General features: G+C 45.5%; 1 protein-coding gene across 2 annotated transcripts in view; it reads left to right on the top strand.

Annotated features, from left to right (window-relative positions):
* The window catches only part of Srgap1 (SLIT-ROBO Rho GTPase activating protein 1), a 267,065-nt gene that overhangs the window by 190,840 nt on the left and 53,958 nt on the right, over nt 1-22,267 (top strand). For both annotated transcript variants that reach the window (XM_021173834.2, XM_021173833.2), the window contains exons 7-10: nt 6,140-6,361; nt 7,892-7,993; nt 19,984-20,181; nt 20,832-20,916. In XM_021173834.2, the coding sequence (XP_021029493.1) occupies nt 6,140-6,361; nt 7,892-7,993; nt 19,984-20,181; nt 20,832-20,916 (607 nt within the window). The remainder of the gene's footprint in view (nt 1-6,139; nt 6,362-7,891; nt 7,994-19,983; nt 20,182-20,831; nt 20,917-22,267) is intronic.

The raw sequence follows: 22,267 nt of genomic DNA, 5'->3' as shown, positions 1-22,267 counted from the left end.
CCTTACCATCACTTGCTAAGCTTCAGTGTGCTGAGCTCTCTATCCCACAAAACCACAGTGCACTTCCTTGCTTGGGGCCTGTGTGCTTTGTTGCAGAACTTTACAAGATTCAATCCTTCCTCGAGTGCACATTACACACCCACTGCCCTAAATAAAAGACCAGCAGGCTTCCTTCTGGAGTCTTGACACTCCTCTGACCCTTTAGTCTTTCCATAACATTTACTGCATCGCCTGTATTTGAGCTCATGGTGTCTGATCTCTCTCATTCCTCTTGATTTTATTTGCATTTGTTACAGAAAATTTTTTTTTCCCCTGAGAGAATGAGTCTGGTGGGTGGGAGATGCTTCAGGTAACAGGTGACTGTTAAGGTGTTCATTGGGACCTATCAGCAGTCAGTATCAGTCCTGGGTCCTACTTTGTATCTATTCCTGGTAAGGAGATGTACCATTGAGATCTTCCCATTGCTCAGGGGAAAACTCGACACTTTGTTTTTATTAAGCGTTTGGCTACAGTTGATAGAAGAGCAACAAGAATTGAATTGCCAACTTTCTGAGGATACTCAGAAACCCTGAGAGGCACAATATAAAATGTATAAAATGTGCTTGTGAAAATTAAGGTATCTGGCTTGACCCCCATGGGATGTTTATTTCTCACAAAATGTGTCTATGGCTTCTGGGTTAAAGTAATAAATGTCGAGATGGAAATATGGAGGACGAGAAGACGGAGATTCCAAAGCAGGGACTCCTTCACTTGCCTGCTAATCTGGGAACTTTGGACTCACGTCCTTCGAAAGCCACTCGTGGGCACACGAGAGCTGCTGTTTTTAGAATCCTTCTGCCCTTGGCTTGTCCTGTTTTAAGGAGGGCAGAGAGGCAGGGAAAGCAAGGGGCCTTCCAGGGAGCTGGGGTCCACGAAGTGATTGTGTTTGTCATTGTCCTTGATGCTTCATCTCAGCTTCCCTTGGACACTGGTTGCAACCCTTTGGGCTGTGGTTAGCCTGCTGTTCTTAGACTAACTCCTAGTATGCTGGATTTTGGCAGTGCTTAGGATTTTCAAACATCTGAAGATATGTTGTTTTTTTATTTTAATGCATGCTTTTGATTCCAACAGCCCTTCCTCCCCCACTTTTTGGGTCTATGATGTTGTGCATTCATCTAGAGTTCTTCATCTGCCAGAATAACAGAGCTTTGTGTGAATGAAGTAGTTTATTGGTTTCCTATGTATTTTCATCATTGAATGTGCTTGGGCTATAACTCAGCTCTCTGTGCAGAAGCTGGCCTTTCTCGTCTCATTAATAATTCATAAGCACCATAGAATGACTTGAGACCTTTTTAGCCAAATATCTTTGAGTCCTAACATATCCAATGTCATTTCAGCTTCTGGTTTAGAAAAAGAGAGTCCTCTGTGGCAAGGCTTGCTCTCAGCAGCCCCTGATGAACCTTCTCCCCTCCCTGCCTTATCCCACCCCACCCCCACCCCGTGTTTATTATTCCTTTTAAGTTCAGGATGCTTGAGAAATCTAGAATTTGGAAATGTTACATAACAGAAGTAAGAGATTCACGCCAACTAAGTAAGTGGCTTTATGGACCTATGAACACCATAGGGGCCCGAGACAGACTGCCTGTCAGAAGCCAGCACAGAAGTACGCATGCGCACGCACAGACACCTCACGCCTAGGAGGGAAAAGTCCAGAAGTACCTGCTAGGCAAAACTGGAGTTCCTTAGCCAGATGTCTGTTCCACTGTCTGATTAAGAAGCCATTGTGAAACCAGATCTCACACCGACAGGATCCACTTGGCTATACTGGGAATAGAAACCCACAGGGCTTTTGTCCTTTGGTGTAGTGAAGTGTTGGGGGGATAATGGAAACTTTGTAGCTGCTCTTCAAATCACCAAGTTGGTTTGGTAGTTGGGGTCAGAATTCTTTCTGCCCTCCCTCCATTTTATCTTCCTCCCTCCCTCCCTCCCCCCTTCCTTTCTTCTTCCTCCCTCCCTTCTGTTCCCTTCCGTCTTTGCTCCCCTCCCTCCCTCCCCTTCTCCTCCAGTCACCCTTTCTCTTTTAAGCTCTAAGGAGCACAGGTTGTGTCCCGAGTGAAAGGCCTTTCTCAGTTTCAGTCTCCTCTTTGTATTTCAGCCTCCCACCTGAATCACTACTTACACAGCGAAGCAGCAGTTCTTGCTTCCGTATGATCAGGTGGAAGATGCTGTCTTCATTCTGAATAGTAGACTGATTTTAAGCACTAGTACATATTAAAGAAATGGGGCCAGTTTCCTTTACAAATCCGAGTCTTTATAAAATAAGATGTTATTGGGAGATAGAATGATTACTTTTTCCCCCAACCTCTCTGATGTATACAAAACTGCAGGGGACTGTTATAGATTGGGGGAAGCAAGAGGAATAAAAGAAGTCTTTGTTCACTTGAGCCTAGAATCTCCAAATTAACCAAAATGAATCATTCTCTCTGTATTTGGGCGCAGCTGACTCCACCAGAGACGGATGGTAGTGAGCCAGTTGCTGCATTTCACAATTGTATTGCTTGTGACATCATAGCTGTTTGCCGATTTTTATAAATCAAATCATAATCAACTCTTCTTGTCAGCTTGGGGAAACCGCGCCCCCAAAGGGCAGGGTCACAGACCTGGACACTCGAGTGTTCTAGGGAAGTGTCTCCAGTGTTTAATCATTCAACTATGCATCCTTCTTAAACTGCAGATTAACGAGTCAGGGGTAGAGCTAAATAGTCTGTATTTTTAAACAGTTTAAGGTTTGTTTGTTTTTTTTTTTTTTTTAATGTGTGATTGTGTATCTACGTGGAGCACAGGCCATGGCAAATGTGTGGAGATCAGAGAATAGCCTGTAGAAGCCAGTTCTATCATTCCCCAATGTGGGGGGTCCAGGAGCTCGACCTCAGATCGCCAGGCTTGGCAGCAAGCCCCGACACCTGCCGAGTCCTATCCCAAGCCCAGGATTCTAACGAGCCCCTCGTGAAGCTATTGCTGCTGATCACATTTTGAGCAACAAGATTTTGAAGTAACTTTGCTTTAAAGTCTCCATTTTAATAGTTTGGAATCTGAAGCTGGAAGGACAAAGTGCTCACTGCTGGCCCGGGGAACGCTCACCTAGGGCCTTCTTCGTGCTAAGTGTGCACCGCCACTGAGCCTCCAGATTAGCGTTTGCTGTTTCCCTTCCCAGAGGCTGGTTGACGCTTCCTGGCCTGGGGGGCCTGCTCTTTGTACCTGTGAGCCCCGTCTCCTACCATCTTCGTAGCAAGCCAGTGAACAGCTTCCTTTAGGATGGAAGTGTTTTGCTGTGACCCAGCCTTAAAGTGCCTGGAGCCTAGTGTAATCCCTGGCACCTGACCCATTGATGATTTGAATTGAATCAAGGTGAATCGACTAACTTCATTAGAGCAATACAGAGATGACCTGGTTTTGTCTATTTAAAATTATGTTTAAAGGTTCCTCTTTAAGAGATTTCCTCCTCCTCCTCCTCCTCTTTCTTCTCCTCCTCCTCTTTCTTCTCCTCCTTTCTCCTCCTCCTCTTCCTCCTCCTCCTCTTTCTCCTCCTCTTCTTTCTCCTCCTCCTCCTTTTCCTCCTCCTCTTTCTCCTCCTCCTCTTCCTCCTCCTCCTCCTCTTTTTCCTCCTCTTCTTTCTCCTCCTCCTCCNTTCTCCTCCTCCTCTTCCTCCTCCTCCTCCTCTTTTTCCTCCTCTTCTTTCTCCTCCTCCTCCTCCTCTTTCTTCTCCTCCTCTTTCTCCTCCTCCTCTTCCTCCTCCTACTCCTCTCTCTCCTCCTCTTCTTTCTCCTCCTCCTCTTTCTCCTCCTCTTCTTCCTCTTTCTCCTCCTTTTCATATATCCAAATCCAACATTCTGCTGTCAGTAATGGCTGGCTCATTTCCAGACTTACATACTCCTTTTAAATCATATTCCCTTAGGACGCAAGAGACTCAGGGAGGAGGGGGAACATCAAAGCAGCTCTTTCCTTAAAAATTACTTCTAGTTTTAATTACATATCTGTGTCTGTGTGGCGGTATAAGCATGTGATTGCAGGTGCCTGAAGAGGCCAGAGGCGTGGAATTCCCCTGCAGCTGGTGTTTCAGACGCTTGTGAACCACCCAGGTAGAGGCTGGGACTTGAACCCCACTCCTCCTAACTTCTGAACCATCTCTTCAGCCCCAAGTATGAAACAAATTCTGTCTATAGTAAGAGGACTTTAGCAACCATCTCCATTTAAGAATTTTATGCTGGGAGTTAAAGGGAAGGGATTTCTGAGTATTTTGACAGACTCAAGCCTGTTCCCTTCTACAAATCCGAATTAGTCTTGAGTCCGTCAATAAAATATGCAAATCTTAAATCTCACTTAGCATATTTGTCTCCTAGAAGGGTTTGAATAAATTGCTGTATCAGTCACAGCGTTGAGTGAATGAAACTTGGATGCAATTCTTCATTGTTTCCTTCCTCTGTTGTATTGTGCTGTTACATTTTTGATAGCTTTATTATGTATAATTCACATACCACTCCGCTCACGCACCAAAAGTCTACAGTTGGCATTTAGTACTTCCAGAGAACGTGTGCCCATCACTACAGCCAATTTTAGAACATTTTTATTATTCCTAAAAGAAATCTTGCACCCCTCAGCAATTACCTCTCCAATTCTTCCACCCCGCCCCCACCCCCAGCAGGAGACATCTTCTGTCTCTGTTCTCTACTTTAGAAAAACGGATTCATACAATGCATAGGCTTATTTGTGACTGACTTCTTCTACATAGTACATTTCTAAAGTTCATGCATGGTGCAACATGGATTCATATTCTGTTACTTTCTATGGATGAATGATACTATTCTAACGTATGGTTGTATGACAATCTGTTTATAGATTCATTGACTGGTAGACATTTCTTTCACATTGTTGCTATGATTAGAGCTGCTATAACTATTCAGGGGCAAGTTATTTTCATTCATCCCACATACATACCTAGGACAGGTTTTTTTTCTGACCCTGTGAGCATGTGTGTACATCTATGTGTGCATGTATGCTCGTGCACATGTATGCATGTGTGTGTGCATATGTGTGTGTAGTCTATATGCATGTAGATACAACAGGACCACCACCTATCACTCTCCATCCAATTCTTTTGAGTGAGGGTCTCTACTGAACCCAGAGCTAGCTGTCCCTAGCACACGTCCTGTCTGAACACCCCCCACTGTGTGAAGGTTGCAGGCATGTGTGGCCACATTCTGGTTTTCACATGTGGTGAGGTGTGGACTCAGGTCCCTTCTGCTTATACACCAAAGTGCTGCTACCCAAAAAGCATCTTCCCCAGCCCAGAGTCTTGGAATAACCCTGTGTTTCACCTTTTGCGCAACTGTTTACCAAGTGACTATACCACTTTATACTCCTGCCAATGGTGTATGAAGGTTCCAGTTTGCCCACATTCCTCCTAGTGCTTGCTGTCATTGTCTTTTTTGTTAAGATTCATTTATTTTTATGTGTATGAATGTTTTTGCCCTTATGTGTGTCTGAGAACCACGTGAATGCAGTACCCACAGAGGCCAGAAGAGGGCATCAGATCCCCTAACCTGGCATTAACAGATGGTTGTGAGCCACCATATGGGTGCTCTCAACCAAACCCATATATCCTTTGCAAGAGCAACAAGTGCTTGTGACTGCAGAGTCACCTCTAGCCCATTCTTGTTATCGTTTTGCTCTGTGTTTCCCTGATAACCAAGGGTCTCCAGCATCTTTTGATAACACTGCCCCAACCACTTCTCTGCTGTCCTCATTGGTCGCTACCCAGAGACTCCTCTCTTCTCACGGACCAATTTGAATTGTTGGATTATAGGAGTTCTTTATATATTCTAGACCCAAGTCTCTTTACGAACACTTTCCTCATTCTGGTTCGTCAGTTCTTTCAGTGGCTTGATAGTGTCTTGTGAATGGTGAAAACCATCAATTTTGATGGAACCCAGTCGAACATCTCTTTGATTCCTCAGGTGCTTCTGGTGTTATACACAGGAACCCCATGTCCAATCCAACATCGTGATCATCTTCGGAGTCTTGTGCTCACAGGTCACACACGTAGGTCTTTAACCAGTTTTGAATTGACATTTATATCTGGGTGTTCTTGTTTGTTGTCCAGTGCTGTGATCTCGGCTACCATGCAAGTCTGAACAGAGCCCTCAGAACATACCTCTCGGCGGAGTACAACCTTGAAACCTCCAGACACGAAGGCTTAGACATCATTGAAAATGCTGTGGACAATTTAGAGCCCAGGAGTGACAAGCAGAGGTTCATGGAGATGTACCCTGCGGCGTTCTGCCCGCCAATGAAATTCGAGTTTCAGTCTCACATGGGTGATGAGGTTGGTGACTCCCTTTTCTTTTGCAATGAGTCGGTTGTCTTTTCGCATGCCATTTATTATGCCATATAATTCTTTTCTTTTCTTTTTTTTTTTTTTTTTTTGAGACAGAGCCTCTTATAGGCCAGGATAATAGCGTCAGGCTCACTCTGTAGCCTTGGCTGCCTTTGAACTCCTGATCCTTCTGTCCCCCAACTTCAGAGATTATACTGTAAACTACCACACTCTTAAAGAGTACCTTGCACTCTTTCTTAAGAGTTAGTGTCAAGTGTGTGTGTGTGTGTGCATGCACACATGTATGTACATGTGCACGTGCGTGTGCATGTGTGTCCTGAAGGCAATGCCCACAGAGGTGAAAGGAAGGCATCAGATCCCCTTTGTCAGCCAGGAACATCTCTGTGGCAAGGAGGATAAAAAGAAAACATTTGTTTCCTATGCAGTTTTAATGATGCCTTCATTTTAACCAAATCTACCGTTGACGTCTTGCCCAGGATTTCTTCTTCCAACACCTCATGACGCCTGTGGCAGATCGTGGGATTTAGCTGATACCATCTGGGAGCCATGGTTGAAAGATGCTTGCACTTTTTGACTGCTCTGCATCTTATACATGGTCTCAGTTCATGCTCACAGCAGCCCCATGACTAGGAAGTCATACAGCTTGGGTAGGAGGCAGAACTGAGACTGAGGTACAAGTGCCTGGCTGCAGAGCCCTGCAACCCCTTTCCTTAGGCTTGTACAATCCACCCAGATCAGCCTTTGCCCCTTGCCCTCTGCCCTCTGCCCCATCATCAGGATCCAGAAAGTACGCTGTCCTCATCGGCTCTCAGTCTCAGGCCCTGCTGCCTGCAGAACAGAGCCTCCTACAGCGGCTGCCTTCGCCAAGAGCACCAGGCCACAGCTGCCTCCCGTGCTTGCTGCTGTTGTCCAAGTCTGTTTAAAGGTCAAGCTTCAGGATGGCTGTTAAAAGTAAAGACGTAGCCAGGCACGGTGGCATACGTCTGTCCTACCGCTCGGGAAGCAGAAATGGGAAGTGTTTGAGTTTAAAGTCAGCCTGGGCTACATAATAAGATTCTGTCTCAAAAAAACTAACAAAAAAGTATACTTATAACTGGAAGAGTGGGAATCATGGGAGTTGACATGACTCCTGTATGTCATGTCCAGGCTTAAGTAAGTGTGAGACCGGCGGGCTTGGTGGGCAGTGATCCCCAGAAGCCACATAAAAAGGCCTGGCAGACTTGTAACCCCATGGCTAAGGGCGGCAACGGGGTGGGTAGACAAAGACGGGCAGTTCCAGGGGCTTGCCAGCAAGCCAGGCAGTCTAGCAGACATGATACGCTCTGAGTTCAGTGAGAGACCATCTCAAAACAATCTGGAGAGCAATAGACACCCCGAGTTGACCGCCGCACCCTGCGCGCACACAACCAGGAAGACACATGCAAACAGACACACGTTCACACCCAGAATCAATAAGACTCATGGGTCTAAGGCTGATCGGTGGTGCCATAACTGCACTGTCTCCTTCTGCACTGTCAGGTGTGTCAGGTCAGCGCCCAGCAGCCCGTCCAGGCGGAGCTCATGCTCAGGAACCAACAGCTGCAGTCCCGACTGGCCACACTCAAGATCGAAAGCGAGGAGGTGAGCTTGGTCCCTGGGAGGAGGTGGGCGTGGCCCCTGGGAGGAGGTGGGCGTGGTTCCTGGTAGGAGATGGGCGTGGTTCCTGGGAGGAGATGGGCGTGGTCCCTGGGAGGAGGTGGGCGTGGTCCCTGAGAGGAGATAAGGGTGGTTCCTGGTCCAGTGAGGAGGGGAGTGTGCTCTCAGGCAGAGATCTGAACTCACACCTAAACTGGAAGACATTCTCACATGACCTCAACGCCATCTTCATTCTGAAAACAATCTCCTCACCACACCCTTCCCTTGAATCCTACAAGACTCTTCCTAGAGGATAAACGTGAGGCTTTTGCATGCCTTTCTCTCTAAAGGAGTATGCAACGTTTGCCTGAAAATTAGTTTAATCCAATTTCTTTCTAAAATTAGAAATCCCACCCCACCCCCCATTTGCCTTTCTGTCGTGTCTAAAATTTTGGTACTGAATGTGGCATTGGTTCTAAGATTAATGCAAATATATATATATATGTATATATATATATATATATATATATACATACATACATATCACCTTTGAAATAGTGCTTGAATTGGGAAAGAACCATGGTTATTTGCTGACATTTAAAAGGATGAACTGTAAAATGTGAATTATAAATATATATCTATATGTTGAGGCTGGAAAATAATCGTTCAATTCTGATGCTTGTTTTTGCCATCGACTGTCTCAGACTCATGCTTCCGTAAAGTAAAAACAAGAAGCACAGATTTTTCTGTCAGTCAAGACTCTCAAATGTAACTTAAGGAATCCAGAACTGGTCAGTGTTTGCAACTGCCTCTGCATTGTTTGGTTTGTGCAGCATGGTTGCAGGTGGGATTTAGGATAAGGATCTGTAACTCCATGGTCCTACTGCGTGCCACCCCATCCCCTGCCAGCATCCTTGCCCAATGACAGGAGATTATCTTTTCATTGTATGGGCTCAGGTATTCTGGAATGGAATAGCTGTATTCCATCCAGGAGATGGAATTCTCTAACTGGCCAGACTGAATGCTGTCCTGTGATTGACAGCTTTGAAAGAAGCAATGTAGAGACGGATAGCTTCCAGAGTGGAGGAGTGTGGAGTCTAAAGAACAAACTCAGACGGACAATGCAGGCGCTGGAGCTGGGGATGTGACTCAGTGGCTATGGCTTTGCTTCCACATCGATCCCCAGTGCCTCACATTATGACATGTGGTGACTTAGCCTATAATCCCAGTGCTCAGGGTAGAGGCCAGAGGATCAGAAGTTGAAGGTCATCCTGGGGCTTCATATTGAGTTCAAGACCAGCCTGGGATGCATTAGACCCTGCATTGAAAAACAGTAAAGAATTCAAAAATGGGGCTGGACAGTTGGCTAAATGCTTATAGATGCTGTCGTGGTTTGAATATGCTTGGTCCAGGGAGTGGCACTATTAGGAGGTGTGGCCTTGTTGGAGTAGGTGTGTCCCTGTGGGCTTGGGCTTAAGACCCTCACCTTAGCTGCCTTTGGAAGTCAGTCTTCCACTAGCATCCTTCAGATGAAGATGTAGAACTCTCAGCTCCTCCTGCACCATGCCTGCCTGGATGCTGCCATGCTCCAGCCTTGACAATAATGGACTGAACCTCTGAACCAAGACTTGCTGTTGGGAGCACTCATTGCTCTTCCAGAGAATCCCAGTTCAGTCCCTAGAACCCACGCTAGGTGGCTTGTCACTTCCTGGGACTCAAGGGAATCTAGTAACCTCTTGTGGGTTCCACACACACACACACATGCACACACACATGCATGTACACATGTACTCACACACATACTTAGATACATACACACCTGTACACCCACATACATACACAACATACATATACTCACACACATACACATACATGCACATATATACACACACAGTACACACACGTATTCCCACTCACACACATACTCAGACACATACACACAGAAACATAAAAACAAAAAGGAATTAAAGAATGATGTATTTCTACTCCACTGTAATCCGACCAAAGCCCACTGTTGAGTGTTTTGTTTTTGGTTCCATTTTGTCTGCTCCCATTCTTACTAGGGGAACGAAACCAGCCTTAACTCGAGATGCAACGCGAGTTATTTCTGTGTAAAACAGTGGTTTTCAACCTGTGCGCTGTGAGCCCTTTGCGGGTGTCAGAGGACTCTTTCACAGGGGTCACCCAAAACCATTGGAAATCACAGATATTTACATTCTAATTCATAATATCAGAAAAATTACAGTTATGAAATAGCCATGAATATAATTTTATAGTTGGGGGTCACCACAGCATCCAGAACTGTATTAAAGTGTCGCAGCATTAGGAAGGCTGAGAACCACTGGTGTAAAGTTAGTCTACAAATAAGCCTTTCTAAAGGACCCATTAGTCCATTGAAGTCATGACTTAGAGCTACAGTTGTGGCTAGGGACCATGAAATACTCACCCACTGCAAGGTGATCCACAGGTGCTCCTGGTGGATCCACAGTTTATAGTTGACTCTCAGAGGGTTTTGTTTGTTTGTTTGTTTGTTTGTTTTGCTTCGTGCCTTTTTACTTGGAAAATACTCTCTATGCTGTGGGAAAACAGTATGTTATACCCAAGGTCAAAGTTGGCAGGCTACAGACTTGCTTCGTTTGGCTTCAGAGTTTTGACTTGTTTTTAAAAAAGAAGTCAGAAAATCTGGCAGCAAGAGAAGAGAAGTGAGGCACCTTCTCTCTTCTTCCCCATCTCACTGGACCCCCAGTTTCTGTGAGTTCCCCAGTTCTGTGTTACCTACCTGTCTTGGCCTGTGGATAAATTCTCTTTGCTGTACACTGCTTCGTTTAAAAAACAACAACAACAACAACAAAAACTCAGTTGTTCTCCTTTAAAAAACAAAATGGAAGTCCTGCTGAGCATGGTGGTGATGTGACCCAACCCATGGGGGAGGCAGGAGGTTTATTCTGAATTCAAGACCACATGAGATACAACAGCAAAAAAGATACATAAAATAAAAACTGGAGGTTTTGCACAGAATGATCAATATCCTGCTCTTAAAACTTTGAAGACCTGCTCACAGTAGGGGCACATCACTGCAGGACAGTGACAGGAGTGGCTTCTATGTGTCCTTGGGCTCCACCTCTGCACACAGGGACTTATGAGTTCTCTCCGAGGCTCACTTCTGTCTCTCAGTGTTGTCTTTACTGCATCTGCACTAATGGGAGAAGAGCAGGGGATGTTTGTAAAGGTGTCCTGTGCTGAAAGTAAAGGTTTGGAACATACTTAGTTAAATTTCGGTTTGAGGGGCATGCATAGTGACTTGTGATGTTGTTACTTCACAGCTCTGATGGCTACCTGCTAACTTTTTAAATGAATGCATGCTTCACAGTAGGGCACAGCTTCACCCGAAGACCTCAGGTCCAGACCTGTGACCACATCTCCTGTCGTCTTTCTCCTTATATAGCAGTGGTTCTCAGCCTTCCTAATGCTACAGTCCTTTGATACAGTTCCCCACCTTGTGGTGACCCCCAACCATAAAAAAAAAAAAAATTTGTTGCTGCTTCATAACTGTTATGAAGTGGAATGAAAGTATCTGATATGCAAGTTATCTGATGTCATGACCACAGGTTGAGAAACAAGTATTATGAACATTGTCAAAACTCTTTCCCACCTGATGTTTCACCAGCCTGTGGTCTTTTTCTTTCACTTCCATCTTAGGAAGACCTGGCTGGGTACTGCTGCTGCTGCTCATTGTCAAAGCTAGCCTCTGGCACAGTTCCTCCCCATTGTCGTAGTTCTTCCTGTGGTACAGTCCCCGTTGTTTACCTAGCACCCCTTGCACTGTGCACAGCTGAAGAGAAAGGGAACAATGAGTTGGGAAGTGTCTGCATGGGTAAAAGCATTTGCTGCACAGATATAAAGGCCTGGGTGCAGGTCCCCAGAACCCACAAAATGCCTAGACTCAGTAGCACAGAGCTCCTACTCAAAGATGGTAAGTAGAGAGAGGAGAAACTCTGGAAAGTCATGGGCTAGCTATGCTGGTATATAGAATAGAGAACAAGACATCTCAAACAAGGCAGAAAGTGCAAACTGATAACCAAGATAGTTATCTGACCTCCACACGTGTGATGTGGTAGATGCACATCTTTATTCATAGAGATAAGCACACATACTCTCTCACACATATACACACTCACACATACACTCTCACACACATACACACTCACACACATACTCACATACACTCAAACCCACACTCACACTCTCACACACATACACATTCACACACATACTCACATACACTCAAACCCACACTCACACTCTCACACACATACACACTCACACACATACTCACATACTCACACTCAAACACACACTCACACACATACACACACTCACACACTTACACTCAAACACACTCTCACAGACAGTGACTCTTACACACACACTCACACACACTTTTAAAAAGTGGGGAATGCGTGTACATACAATAGTGTGACCATGACCTTCATATCCTTTAGGACAGTGCTGGTTTTGAGTATTCTGCTTGTCACTTTCAAACCATGTGTCCCCATATTTGGTCTGGAAAATGGAGTCTTCACATCTGTGCTATCATGCCAGTAAATCACCTTAGTAGAGGAAACAACTCAAGTTATTAAATGGCTTCTCCAACCTTGGGGGAATAGAAGAAAGCAGGCTGGGGCGCCTCGTCAGTCCTCAGCGGGGCTTACTGAGCGAGTGGCCCATATAAAATTCCATGGCACCACTTAAAACCTCCCACCAGTGGCTTGCTAAGAAGAACTTCACAAACTTATAAAAATATTTTCCTCATTTCAAGATATGTTCAACAATAACAAGCAAGATTTTGAAGCCAATTAAAACAAATTTCATGACATGTACAATTAAGGAAAAGTGAAGATATTTCAGTTATAAATTCTTCCTTCTTAAGAAAATCATAGACATGAACACACACACACACACCAAAAAAAGTTTTATTTTCTTCATGGTATCAATAACTGCACCAGAACCCTAAATTATATAAATCTGTGAGCGAACCCTCCTCTTCAGGTTCTTTTAAAACTTGGTGTAAGACGTTGGGCTCATAACTCAGATTGTTGTCTTGGACCTTCTCTGTCTTCTCCGTGGCTTTTGTCACGTTAAGCATCTCCAGCTGGCCTGCAGCTTCCTATGGCGAGATACAATGACAGCCTAGGTAAATCACCTTCAGTGATGTGTCACCAAGGCAAAGCTGAGAACAGTCTACTGTCTTCTATTGCCAGTACACACATATATTGTGTTTGTTTCGAATAAGCTTTAGCTCTCAGAAGGGAGGACTTTAATCCACAAGAACATCTCCAGGGGAATGAGTAGAGTCCCGAGAAAATGGATACAGGCATGTGGTCCCTGGCAGAGATGGCAGAGTTCAGAACGGCCAAGCAGAGCAACCACTGAGCTGCCTTGTGCTAAGAATCCTTTGGCATCCCTGAGAAGGACTGAACTTCAACTTTTCCCAGCAGACTTGCTCTCATGGGCACCCCGTGGTCCCCTGCCCAACTCACAGGTGCCATGAAGATGAAGAAGTCATTCCTGGCTTCATGTTGCCACATAATAGGTAGAACTCTAAACCTATAAATTCCATCCCAGATGCGTGAGAGCCATGGACTCTTGAGAGTTGGGTCCATCCACAAGGCTACTAAATCAGAGTCGGGGTGGGTGGACTTCAGGAAAACGGGCTTTTCTGAGAGATGGCTGAAGGCAGAGGCTGTGTTCTAAGAGCCCCTGGGCAATGATGCTGTGGCTAGCCTTGCTGTTGCTTGCTGAGAATGAATTTCATAACATGATGGCAGAGGATTAGCATGACTCTGCAGTGGTGCTGTAGCAACAACACTCAACAAAACACATAGGGCATCAAAGGTGAGCTGAGTTTTCTGCTCCGTGATACCCTGACAGGGTCACTAGTGTCTGCACCACTGGTAAGGGACAAGGAGAGAGGGAAGAACCAAAACATGACGCATTAAAAATGTGTCTGAGTGTGTGTGTGTGTGTGTGTGTGTGACTGTCTGCCAAGTATGTGTATGACTGACTGTGAGTGTGTGTGTGACTGTGTGTGAGTGCATGTGGGTGTGTATATGTTGTCTCTGCTCCTGCCATCTCTGGCCTGCACAGAAATACTTTCCATAGCCTGGACACAAACCCAATCTGTGTGTGTGTGTGTGCATGTTCCCTTTCTCCAATCTGTGTGTGTGTGTGCGTGTGTGTGTGTGTGTGTGTGTGTGTGCATGTTCCCTTTCTCCTGGCCGTGAATCTATCCGAAATGATACGGCGGTGTAATAGAAATACAGACAGCATCAGTAAAGTACGTGGATGGCAAAGTCGCCTTCACAAAGAGATGAGTGTGTAGGTCTACATCCAAAACATAGCTTAAGGCATCAAGCTATCAATAATATAGGGTGTGTCCCAGCATGGGTTATGCCTCCCCCCACCCCAAATTCATATGTTGAAGAGCTAAATGTTGATACTGGGGGGTTTAGAACATGACCTTGTTTTAAAAAAAGGTTTTTAAAGAAGTCGACAAATTAAAGAGAGGCCCTTGGGGTGGGTTCTAATCCACTATGATTGATGTGCCTATAAAAAGGTAGAATTGGAGCCCAGAGACACAAAGAGAGGGTGGCTTTTTATAAGCCAGCAAGAATGGCCTGGAACAGATGCTTCCCTTGCAAGCCTTAAGAGGAGAGATCCACACTGAACCTTGAACATCCGGCCTTCAGCACTGAGACATGATGGCTTTCTGTCGGTTATGATGGGATGACAGTTTGCCCGAGCAAGCTGACACAGTGTACTTGAGCATGACACCAGCAGAGTGACTTTTGGACTTTCTTCAAAGACTCTCCTGAGGACCAGACAACTAAGAGCTGGTGTGTGTAAATCCCACAAAAGCCGGCAGTGGTGAGTGCTCGCTGTGCAAGGATTCAGACCTGAGTTCCAATCTCCAGCACCCGCGTTATGAAAGCAGAGCACAGTAGTCCATGTCTCTACTGCCAGCACTGGGCCGGTGGAGCCTCGGAGTGCACTGGCTGACCAGCCTAGCCAAGAGGTGCAGCAAAAGACTCTGTTCCAAGGCAGTAAGGAAGCCAGCAACACAGGGAAACAGCCAGTGTCCGCCTCTTGCCCGCACACATTCCCATATGGACACACACACCACAGCAGTGTACACAAACACGAATAATAGTAATCGACAGTGATAAGAATGTTTTCTAATCTCGTAGAAGTTACCTATCACCCATCACTCATGTTGATCCACAGGCTTAAGGATAAAAACAGGCTTGTGTTTCTCCCATGTTCCTTGACAAGTCTTTGGCATTTGCTCCTGCCAAACCCACCCATATTTTCCTGCAGCCAATGAGGAATCAGTACAGCACTGTTAGCTGTAGTATATTTGTCTCGGTGAATCTCCTCTGTGCCTTATTATCACAGCTTGTGTGCCAGAAGCCAGTGTTACTCTCCTCGGAGAGCATCCCACGGGATGAGATGGAGTCCCAGCCGTAGTGCTGGTGGCTTCTGTCATTCTCTTATTCTTCCTGGCAACTCCAAATTTAACTGTGACACCATGGATTGTCTCTGTGAAGGGAATTAAAATGCAGAAGGAAAAAAAAAATGCCCGATTTGGGTTCTTCATACGCAAGATCTAGTTTTTTGCTTTTGATAACTCTGATACCCAGAAGGAGGGCATCAGATCCCATTACAGATGGTTGTGGGCCACCATGGGGTTGCTGGGATTTGAACTCAGGACCTCTGGAAGAGCAGCCAGTGCTCCTAACCACTGAGCCATCCCTCCAGCCCTCCGTCATGGGTTTTATCATGGATACAGGCGTGGATTTAGTTTTCATGCATGGTGATGCTTACATGTTTAGTCAGTGCTCCTTGGGAGGATAGGGCGTTTCATGCCTTCTTGTTTTCCATGGTTGGCACTTGGAGCTTGCTCTTCGGTCATCTCCTTAATGTAATTGTCCTTTGTTTCAAGTAGAATCAGAGTTCCTTAGATAAGCTCTCTCTCACCCTCCACTGATGTCCTAACATTTCTCTGTAGTTTTGAACATGGTGCTTGACCTTACATTACCATTCCTGATCATTCTTTTTTGTTTTTTTCCACTTAAGAAAGCTCCTAAGAAAACGGACCCCCTCACTTCTGTGCTTGAACATTTTCATGATGTCCTATTTCTTTCCAGGTGTTTCTTCCCAAATCGATGATCATGGCCCCTCCACTAAGCTCAGGGCTCCTGGCTCATTTTCTTCTTCTCTGTCTTTTCCTTTTATTGTATATCAACCCTGAGATCTTTTAAAAGCAGGAGTCTGAGCTGTCACTCCTGTTCCTAGGACATTCGAAGGCTTCCTGTGGTCCCTCCATTGGGTGTACCATGCTGGGGGGGGGGTGATTAGCATGTTATTCTGTAAGCTGTATTCTCTTCCTGTTCCTATAAAGCTGCTTGTTGAAGAGTATGTTTTAATTTACAAATATGATTTCTTTCTCATACTCCCAGGCTTATGGAAGTTCCTCACAGGTCTAACCATTGCATATGTCAGTATCAGAGTGTTGTTGAGTCCTCAAGTGCTCTCTTTCATGTCTGTTCAAAGTACGTGCCCTCTTTAGAAATGTCTCCATATGTCACAAGCACACATTGGGCTGACGTAAGATAGTGAGCCTTCTAACCCAGGGTACAGGTATAAAGTTGTGGCCTTTGAAGCTGTTGCCTGTAGTAATGGGATTTTTAAACCAATGCTTTTTCATAGACATAGCCATCCCTTGCATTGTTCATACTATAGGAACAATGGAGTCTATTACAGTCTCTGCACCCCTTTAACTGAACCCGCGGCACGCTTGTTTGCAGCATCCAGACCATTATTGACTGCTTTTATTCCTTAACCCCATAATATGATCCTTTTGCCCCCACTCTGTGTGTGTTTGTGTGTGTGTGTGTGTGTGTGTGTGCGTGTGTGTGTGAATGGATACGCAAAAGAATAGAAAATGCAGAAGAGAAGAGAGGGCTTAAGAGACAGACAACACAACAGAGTGTCCTGTTGTAATGAGGGTCTTGGAAAGAAAATTTCAGAAACAGAAGCAGTCGCTTAAGAGGCAAGGAGAAAAGCCAGAACTTGAACAAATCTCTTGGTTTAAAAGCAAGCCCCAAGCAGTCTGTCTTTATAACCTTTGCTTATGTGCTTCTAAACCCTGACAATCTGATCCCTGGGGCCTGCATGGTGGAAAGAGAGACTCTCTCAAGTTGTCTTCTGAGCTCCACACTCTCATTATAACACATGTGCATTCACAGGCATATACATGAAACATGTATGTATGTATGTATGTATGTATGTATGTATCAGTGCCTAGACGTATTGTGAAACTATAGAACCCAAGGATGAATAGAAAGCTTTAAAAGAAAATGGAGAAAAATAAAAGATTTCATGCAAAGCAATGACAGATTAATAGTAAAATTTTTACTCAGCAGGAATATGGAAGCCACAAGAAAGTGCAGGGATGCATCCCATATACTAAAGAATAACTGTCAAGCAGGAAAAGTATCTTTCATGAGCACAGATTAAAGATTCCCAGGTGGATGAAATAGACTCAACTAAAAAGAAATCCCAGTGGTTACTTTTAAAATATAAAGAATGGAGATCAAAGAATCTAATAACTACATGGACAAGCCATAATGAATATTGAACATATAATAAAAATGCTTGCCACAGAAGCCTGGCGACCTGAGATATAAAAGTGGAAGGAGAACTTGACTACACAAAGTGGTCCTCTGACCTCCAGTTGGATGCTGTGGTATGCACATGTGCACGCGCGCCCACACACACACACACACACACACACACACACAAATATAAAAAGCAGAAGCCACATTCATCTAGCTGACAATGAAGCAGTGAAAAGCTGAGGCCAAGAGCAGGAAAATAATTACTGACATGAATCACAACACTCATAGCCAGGAGAACATTGATTGACAGGTTTCAACAAAGTATTCCAAAAGGAGGGATCCAGGCTGCCTTCCACATACAACATCATGCTCAAACTTATACAGCGGGAGGAGACCTATGGAGACCGTGTGAGACCCCTGCACACCAACACTGTGGCTTAAATTGAAAGGAGGGACAGTGCCAACTGTCCACAAGGGTGTGGAGTAACGGGAATTCTCCACCGTGCTGACAGGAACATAAATAGCATCGGTTTTGGGAGAACAATCTGGCATTTTCCATGTACAGCAATTGTGTCCATGTATGTGTGCCCCCCACCCAAAATATGTTCATTGCACTATAATTCATAAAATTCATAAAAGACAAAACTAAAAAAATACTCATTTGTCAATCACAGGGCGAATCATGATTTGTCCTTGCAGTGAAAACCAAGTAATGAAGTGTGACATGCACAAGAAATGGATCTCCTTGACGTTGGGCAAAAGGAAGGGCGTTGAAGACATATTCCATACCGTCTCTATAAGATACCGCTAACGTGCTAGAAAGCAGGGTGGTGAGGAGAGACGGAGGTGTAGCTTCATACTGGAGTGTTTACTCTTAGCATATATAAGTTCCTAGCTTTGGTACACCCAGTGTGGGGGTTATTTGAAGGACGGTGAGAATATTGATAACATACACTTTGGGATGGAGAGGTGTTTACCTAGGTGTGCTCACATTGGCATTATTCATTGGCTTGTATACCTATGTGTAGCATCGAGTTTGGGCTACATCGATTTGTGCTCCAGGCTGGTCATAGCTTCCAGCCACCCACCTAGGTTCATTGGGTCCTCGAATGAAACACACACACACAAGCTTATTTTTAAATACCATGGCTGGTTCTGGACTGGACACTCCTAAACTGTTCCCTGCTACCCCAGGCCAATTGGGGAAGTGGCTAGCGAACACTTACCGAATTCTTATGTGGGTCGTTGGCTTTATCTCCTGCAGCTCCTATGTCCCTCCGTATCCTTCCCCCTCCATGCCCCCCACCAGTCATGGTGATTCCTCACTCCTCCCCTGCTGCAACGTATTGTAAGGGCTCCACCCCATCTCCCTTTGTCCAGCCATTGGCCACTGGCATCTTTATTGATTGATCAAAAATCAATTCCAGACCAGAACCTCTAGTGTTCGGACAGATTCCCAATTGAATCAAAGCATTAGAACCCATCTCCAACACGTGTGGTCTGTGTATTTTTTTCGGTTTGTAGTTTTACCTTAATTTAAAAGGTAAGTAGCAATGAAATTGACAGTCTCCAGTGAGCTGTACAACACAGATGGGTGATCTGAGGTCTAGTTGGCCTGGCTCACTTCCCCTACCTACTGTTGTGCCAGGGAAATGTTAGTGATCCCCAAAAACATACACAGGAGCCAATCTGATGCAACTTACAGCAGGGTTTTTATTCTATTTGAGCTAGCTCAGGCTCGCCAATGCACCACCATCACACAGGACTGTTTTGGTGGTAGGGGAGCCCCAATTGTCCATCGGTGCAAGGCTTTATAGTAAGCAGCAAGCAGGGAGTACGTGTGCAAGCATCTCATTGGAAAGCTGCTGCGGCCTTTAACATGATTGGCCAGTGCTGGGAGTCTATCATAGACTTAACTTCTGCTCCCCTCTGCATTGGTGGTCGTTAGGCAGGGGGTGGGCTTGTAACCTGGGGTGCAGGTTTGTTGGGGGAATAACCTGGAGACACTGGTCTTGTTGTGGGTGTAACCTGGAAACTCTGGTCTTGTTGGGGATTAGCCTAGAGACTGGAGCTAGGCTCAGGTTTTGTTTGGGAGGTCAAAACATGGCGGGGGGGGGGGGCACCTGGAAACTAATGTTAGGTACCAGCCTCTTAGCTTAACTGAATTCAAATTTAAAATGGAATCTGAACTTTAAAAGATTTGGCATCTCACTACTATGCTCCAAAGCATTCTCTCCCTAAAAGACCACCTCTCGTGGAGCAGTCTAGGGTTCACAGAAGAGCACGCTAACACGTGAAATGTATTTCTGTCCCCAGGTCAAGAAAACGACAGAAGCCACCCTCCAGACGATCCAAGATATGGTCACCATTGAGGACTACGATGTGTCTGAGTGTTTCCAGCACAGCCGATCCACAGAGTCTGTGAAGTCCACCGTGTCAGAAACCTACCTGAGTAAACCCAGCATCGCCAAGAGACGAGCCAACCAGCAAGAAACGGAGCAGTTCTACTTCATGGTGCGTCCACTCCCGGCTCCCCAGCCTCTCTTGACAGAGCGTGGGACCACACTTGCCCAGGGAACTTTTATATAGTTAACGATGCCAGGGTCTTCTGGAGGCCTTGGCTTTAAATAGGGTCACCAGAGTACCCTCAAAGTTCCCGATTCAGCCAGTCTGGGGAGAGCTTAGGAGTTAGGACCTCTCTAAAACTGGCTGGGGGGAGGGGAGCTACAGCACAGTGAAGATGGCTTATTGGGTTGCTCCTCCATCTTATTTTTGAGACAGATTTCTCTCTGAACCAGTGAGCACCCAGAATCTTCCTGTTTCTATCCCCACCCTAGTGCTAGGGTTACTGGCACACCCTGAACCCAGCCCTCCAGGGCTTACACAGCAGTTACTGCCCTTGAGTCCAGGCTCTGTCTGCTGGGACGTGGGTACACACCACAGGGCAGTTTGCTAAAATGCAGCCTGTTTCAACAGGAGGAGGAGTCCTGAGCCTGCATTTCCAACAGGCTCTCAGGAGAAGGCTGAGTCCACTAGACTAGAGATTACACCTTGAGTATGGGGATTCGAGGAGACAGACAGATAAAGCAGCGGGGGTTTATTGTCCCCTCTGGGAAGTTCCTTGACACTGGGAGGTTTTAAGTTTCTACCTTGCCTTTTTGCAGAAACTTCGAGAGTTCCTGGAAGGCAGTAATCTCATCACAAAGCTGCAGGCTAAGCATGACTTGCTGCAGAGGACTCTCGGAGAAGGTCGAGTACGGGGAGGGAATGGGGAAGCAATTTGGCCTGTGTGTGTCTGTGAAGAGCGTGTGTTCTGTGAAGAGCGTGCAGTGTGTCTGTGTGAGTGTGAGGCCCTGGAAATCGACAGTGCTGCCCTACGTTAAGATTTCAGTTGTCATAAGATTTCAGTTGATCCGAGTTCCCCGATGATTGTGTTCTCAGAGAAGCCATTTTAATCTGGGAGGTAAAGTCAGGGAAGATGTGTGGCTCAGGAGTGGAGGTTCCTTCAGGCAGGGGCCCAAAAGTACCAATCCCAGTCTCTGCTGCCTCTGCCTTGGGCTTCTTTGCCCTCTCACCTCACCCTGTCCAGGTGAGGGGGCTGGTACCTGTCCCATCTGTTGCCCTGTTGCCCTTTGGGATTGTAGAAACCAGTTTATCCAGTCTGAGCAAACTTCTTTTCTTCATTAAGTATTGTTGGTAGTTGAGATATGATCTGATAGAATATGTATGAGATAGATAGATAGATAGATAGATGTGTGTATATATACATATATATATATGTGTGATATGTGTACATATATGTCTGTGTATATATATATATATGTGTGTGTGTGTGTGTGTATATCTACACACACACATATATGCATTGCAGTGTCTGACTACAGAAACAATAGCACCGAACACTTACAAAGCATTCTCAGAGCCGTGTGTTGTTCTGAACTGTATTCTCAGTCGGGCCCTGCTACGTTTCCTCATCTTTCTGGGGGAGACTGGAGGTGGGGGGGGGGGAGCACTGCAAACAGAGGGGGCTACACAAACATCATTACTTCTCTGTCTTCCTAGAAATGTAAAAGGAAAAATGAATACACATAGGCAAAGCCATGGCTTACTTTAGCATCTGAAGTTCTAAAGCTTCGGTTTTCCGTTCATACTAGATCCTTCTGGGCGTTGTAAGAAATGAAAGAGAATGCCGCAGGATGGGGTGGGGGAGGGGAGGTGGAGGTGTATGAATGGCTAAATTCAAAAGAGACTCCCAAAGCCGGAGAGGTGGCTCGCTAGGCCATTATGAATACTTGTTGGGGTCTGAGTTAGGTTCCTGGGAATCTGATGCCCTCTTCTGGCCTCTTTAGGAAACACACACACACACACACACACACACACACACACACACACACACTGGTTCACATACATTCAAGCAACACACTCATGCACATAAAATAAAAATAATTAAGATTCCCATCCTGCACCTGAGTTCTTGCTGCCAACCATCCTGGAATCTTTCTCGCCCATAAAGCAGTTTATCTACGGCCACCTTACCATATGGTTCTCCCCTAAGAACCTCTCATCCTTAGAGAATGGCCATAAGGCAAAAAGCTGTCGC

Source organism: Mus caroli, chromosome 10 (assembly GCF_900094665.2).
Source record: "Mus caroli chromosome 10, CAROLI_EIJ_v1.1, whole genome shotgun sequence".
Taxonomy (NCBI): domain Eukaryota; kingdom Metazoa; phylum Chordata; class Mammalia; order Rodentia; family Muridae; genus Mus; species Mus caroli.
The sequence above is the reverse complement of the archived record's forward strand: the minus strand, read 5'-3'. Positions and strand labels throughout refer to the sequence as shown.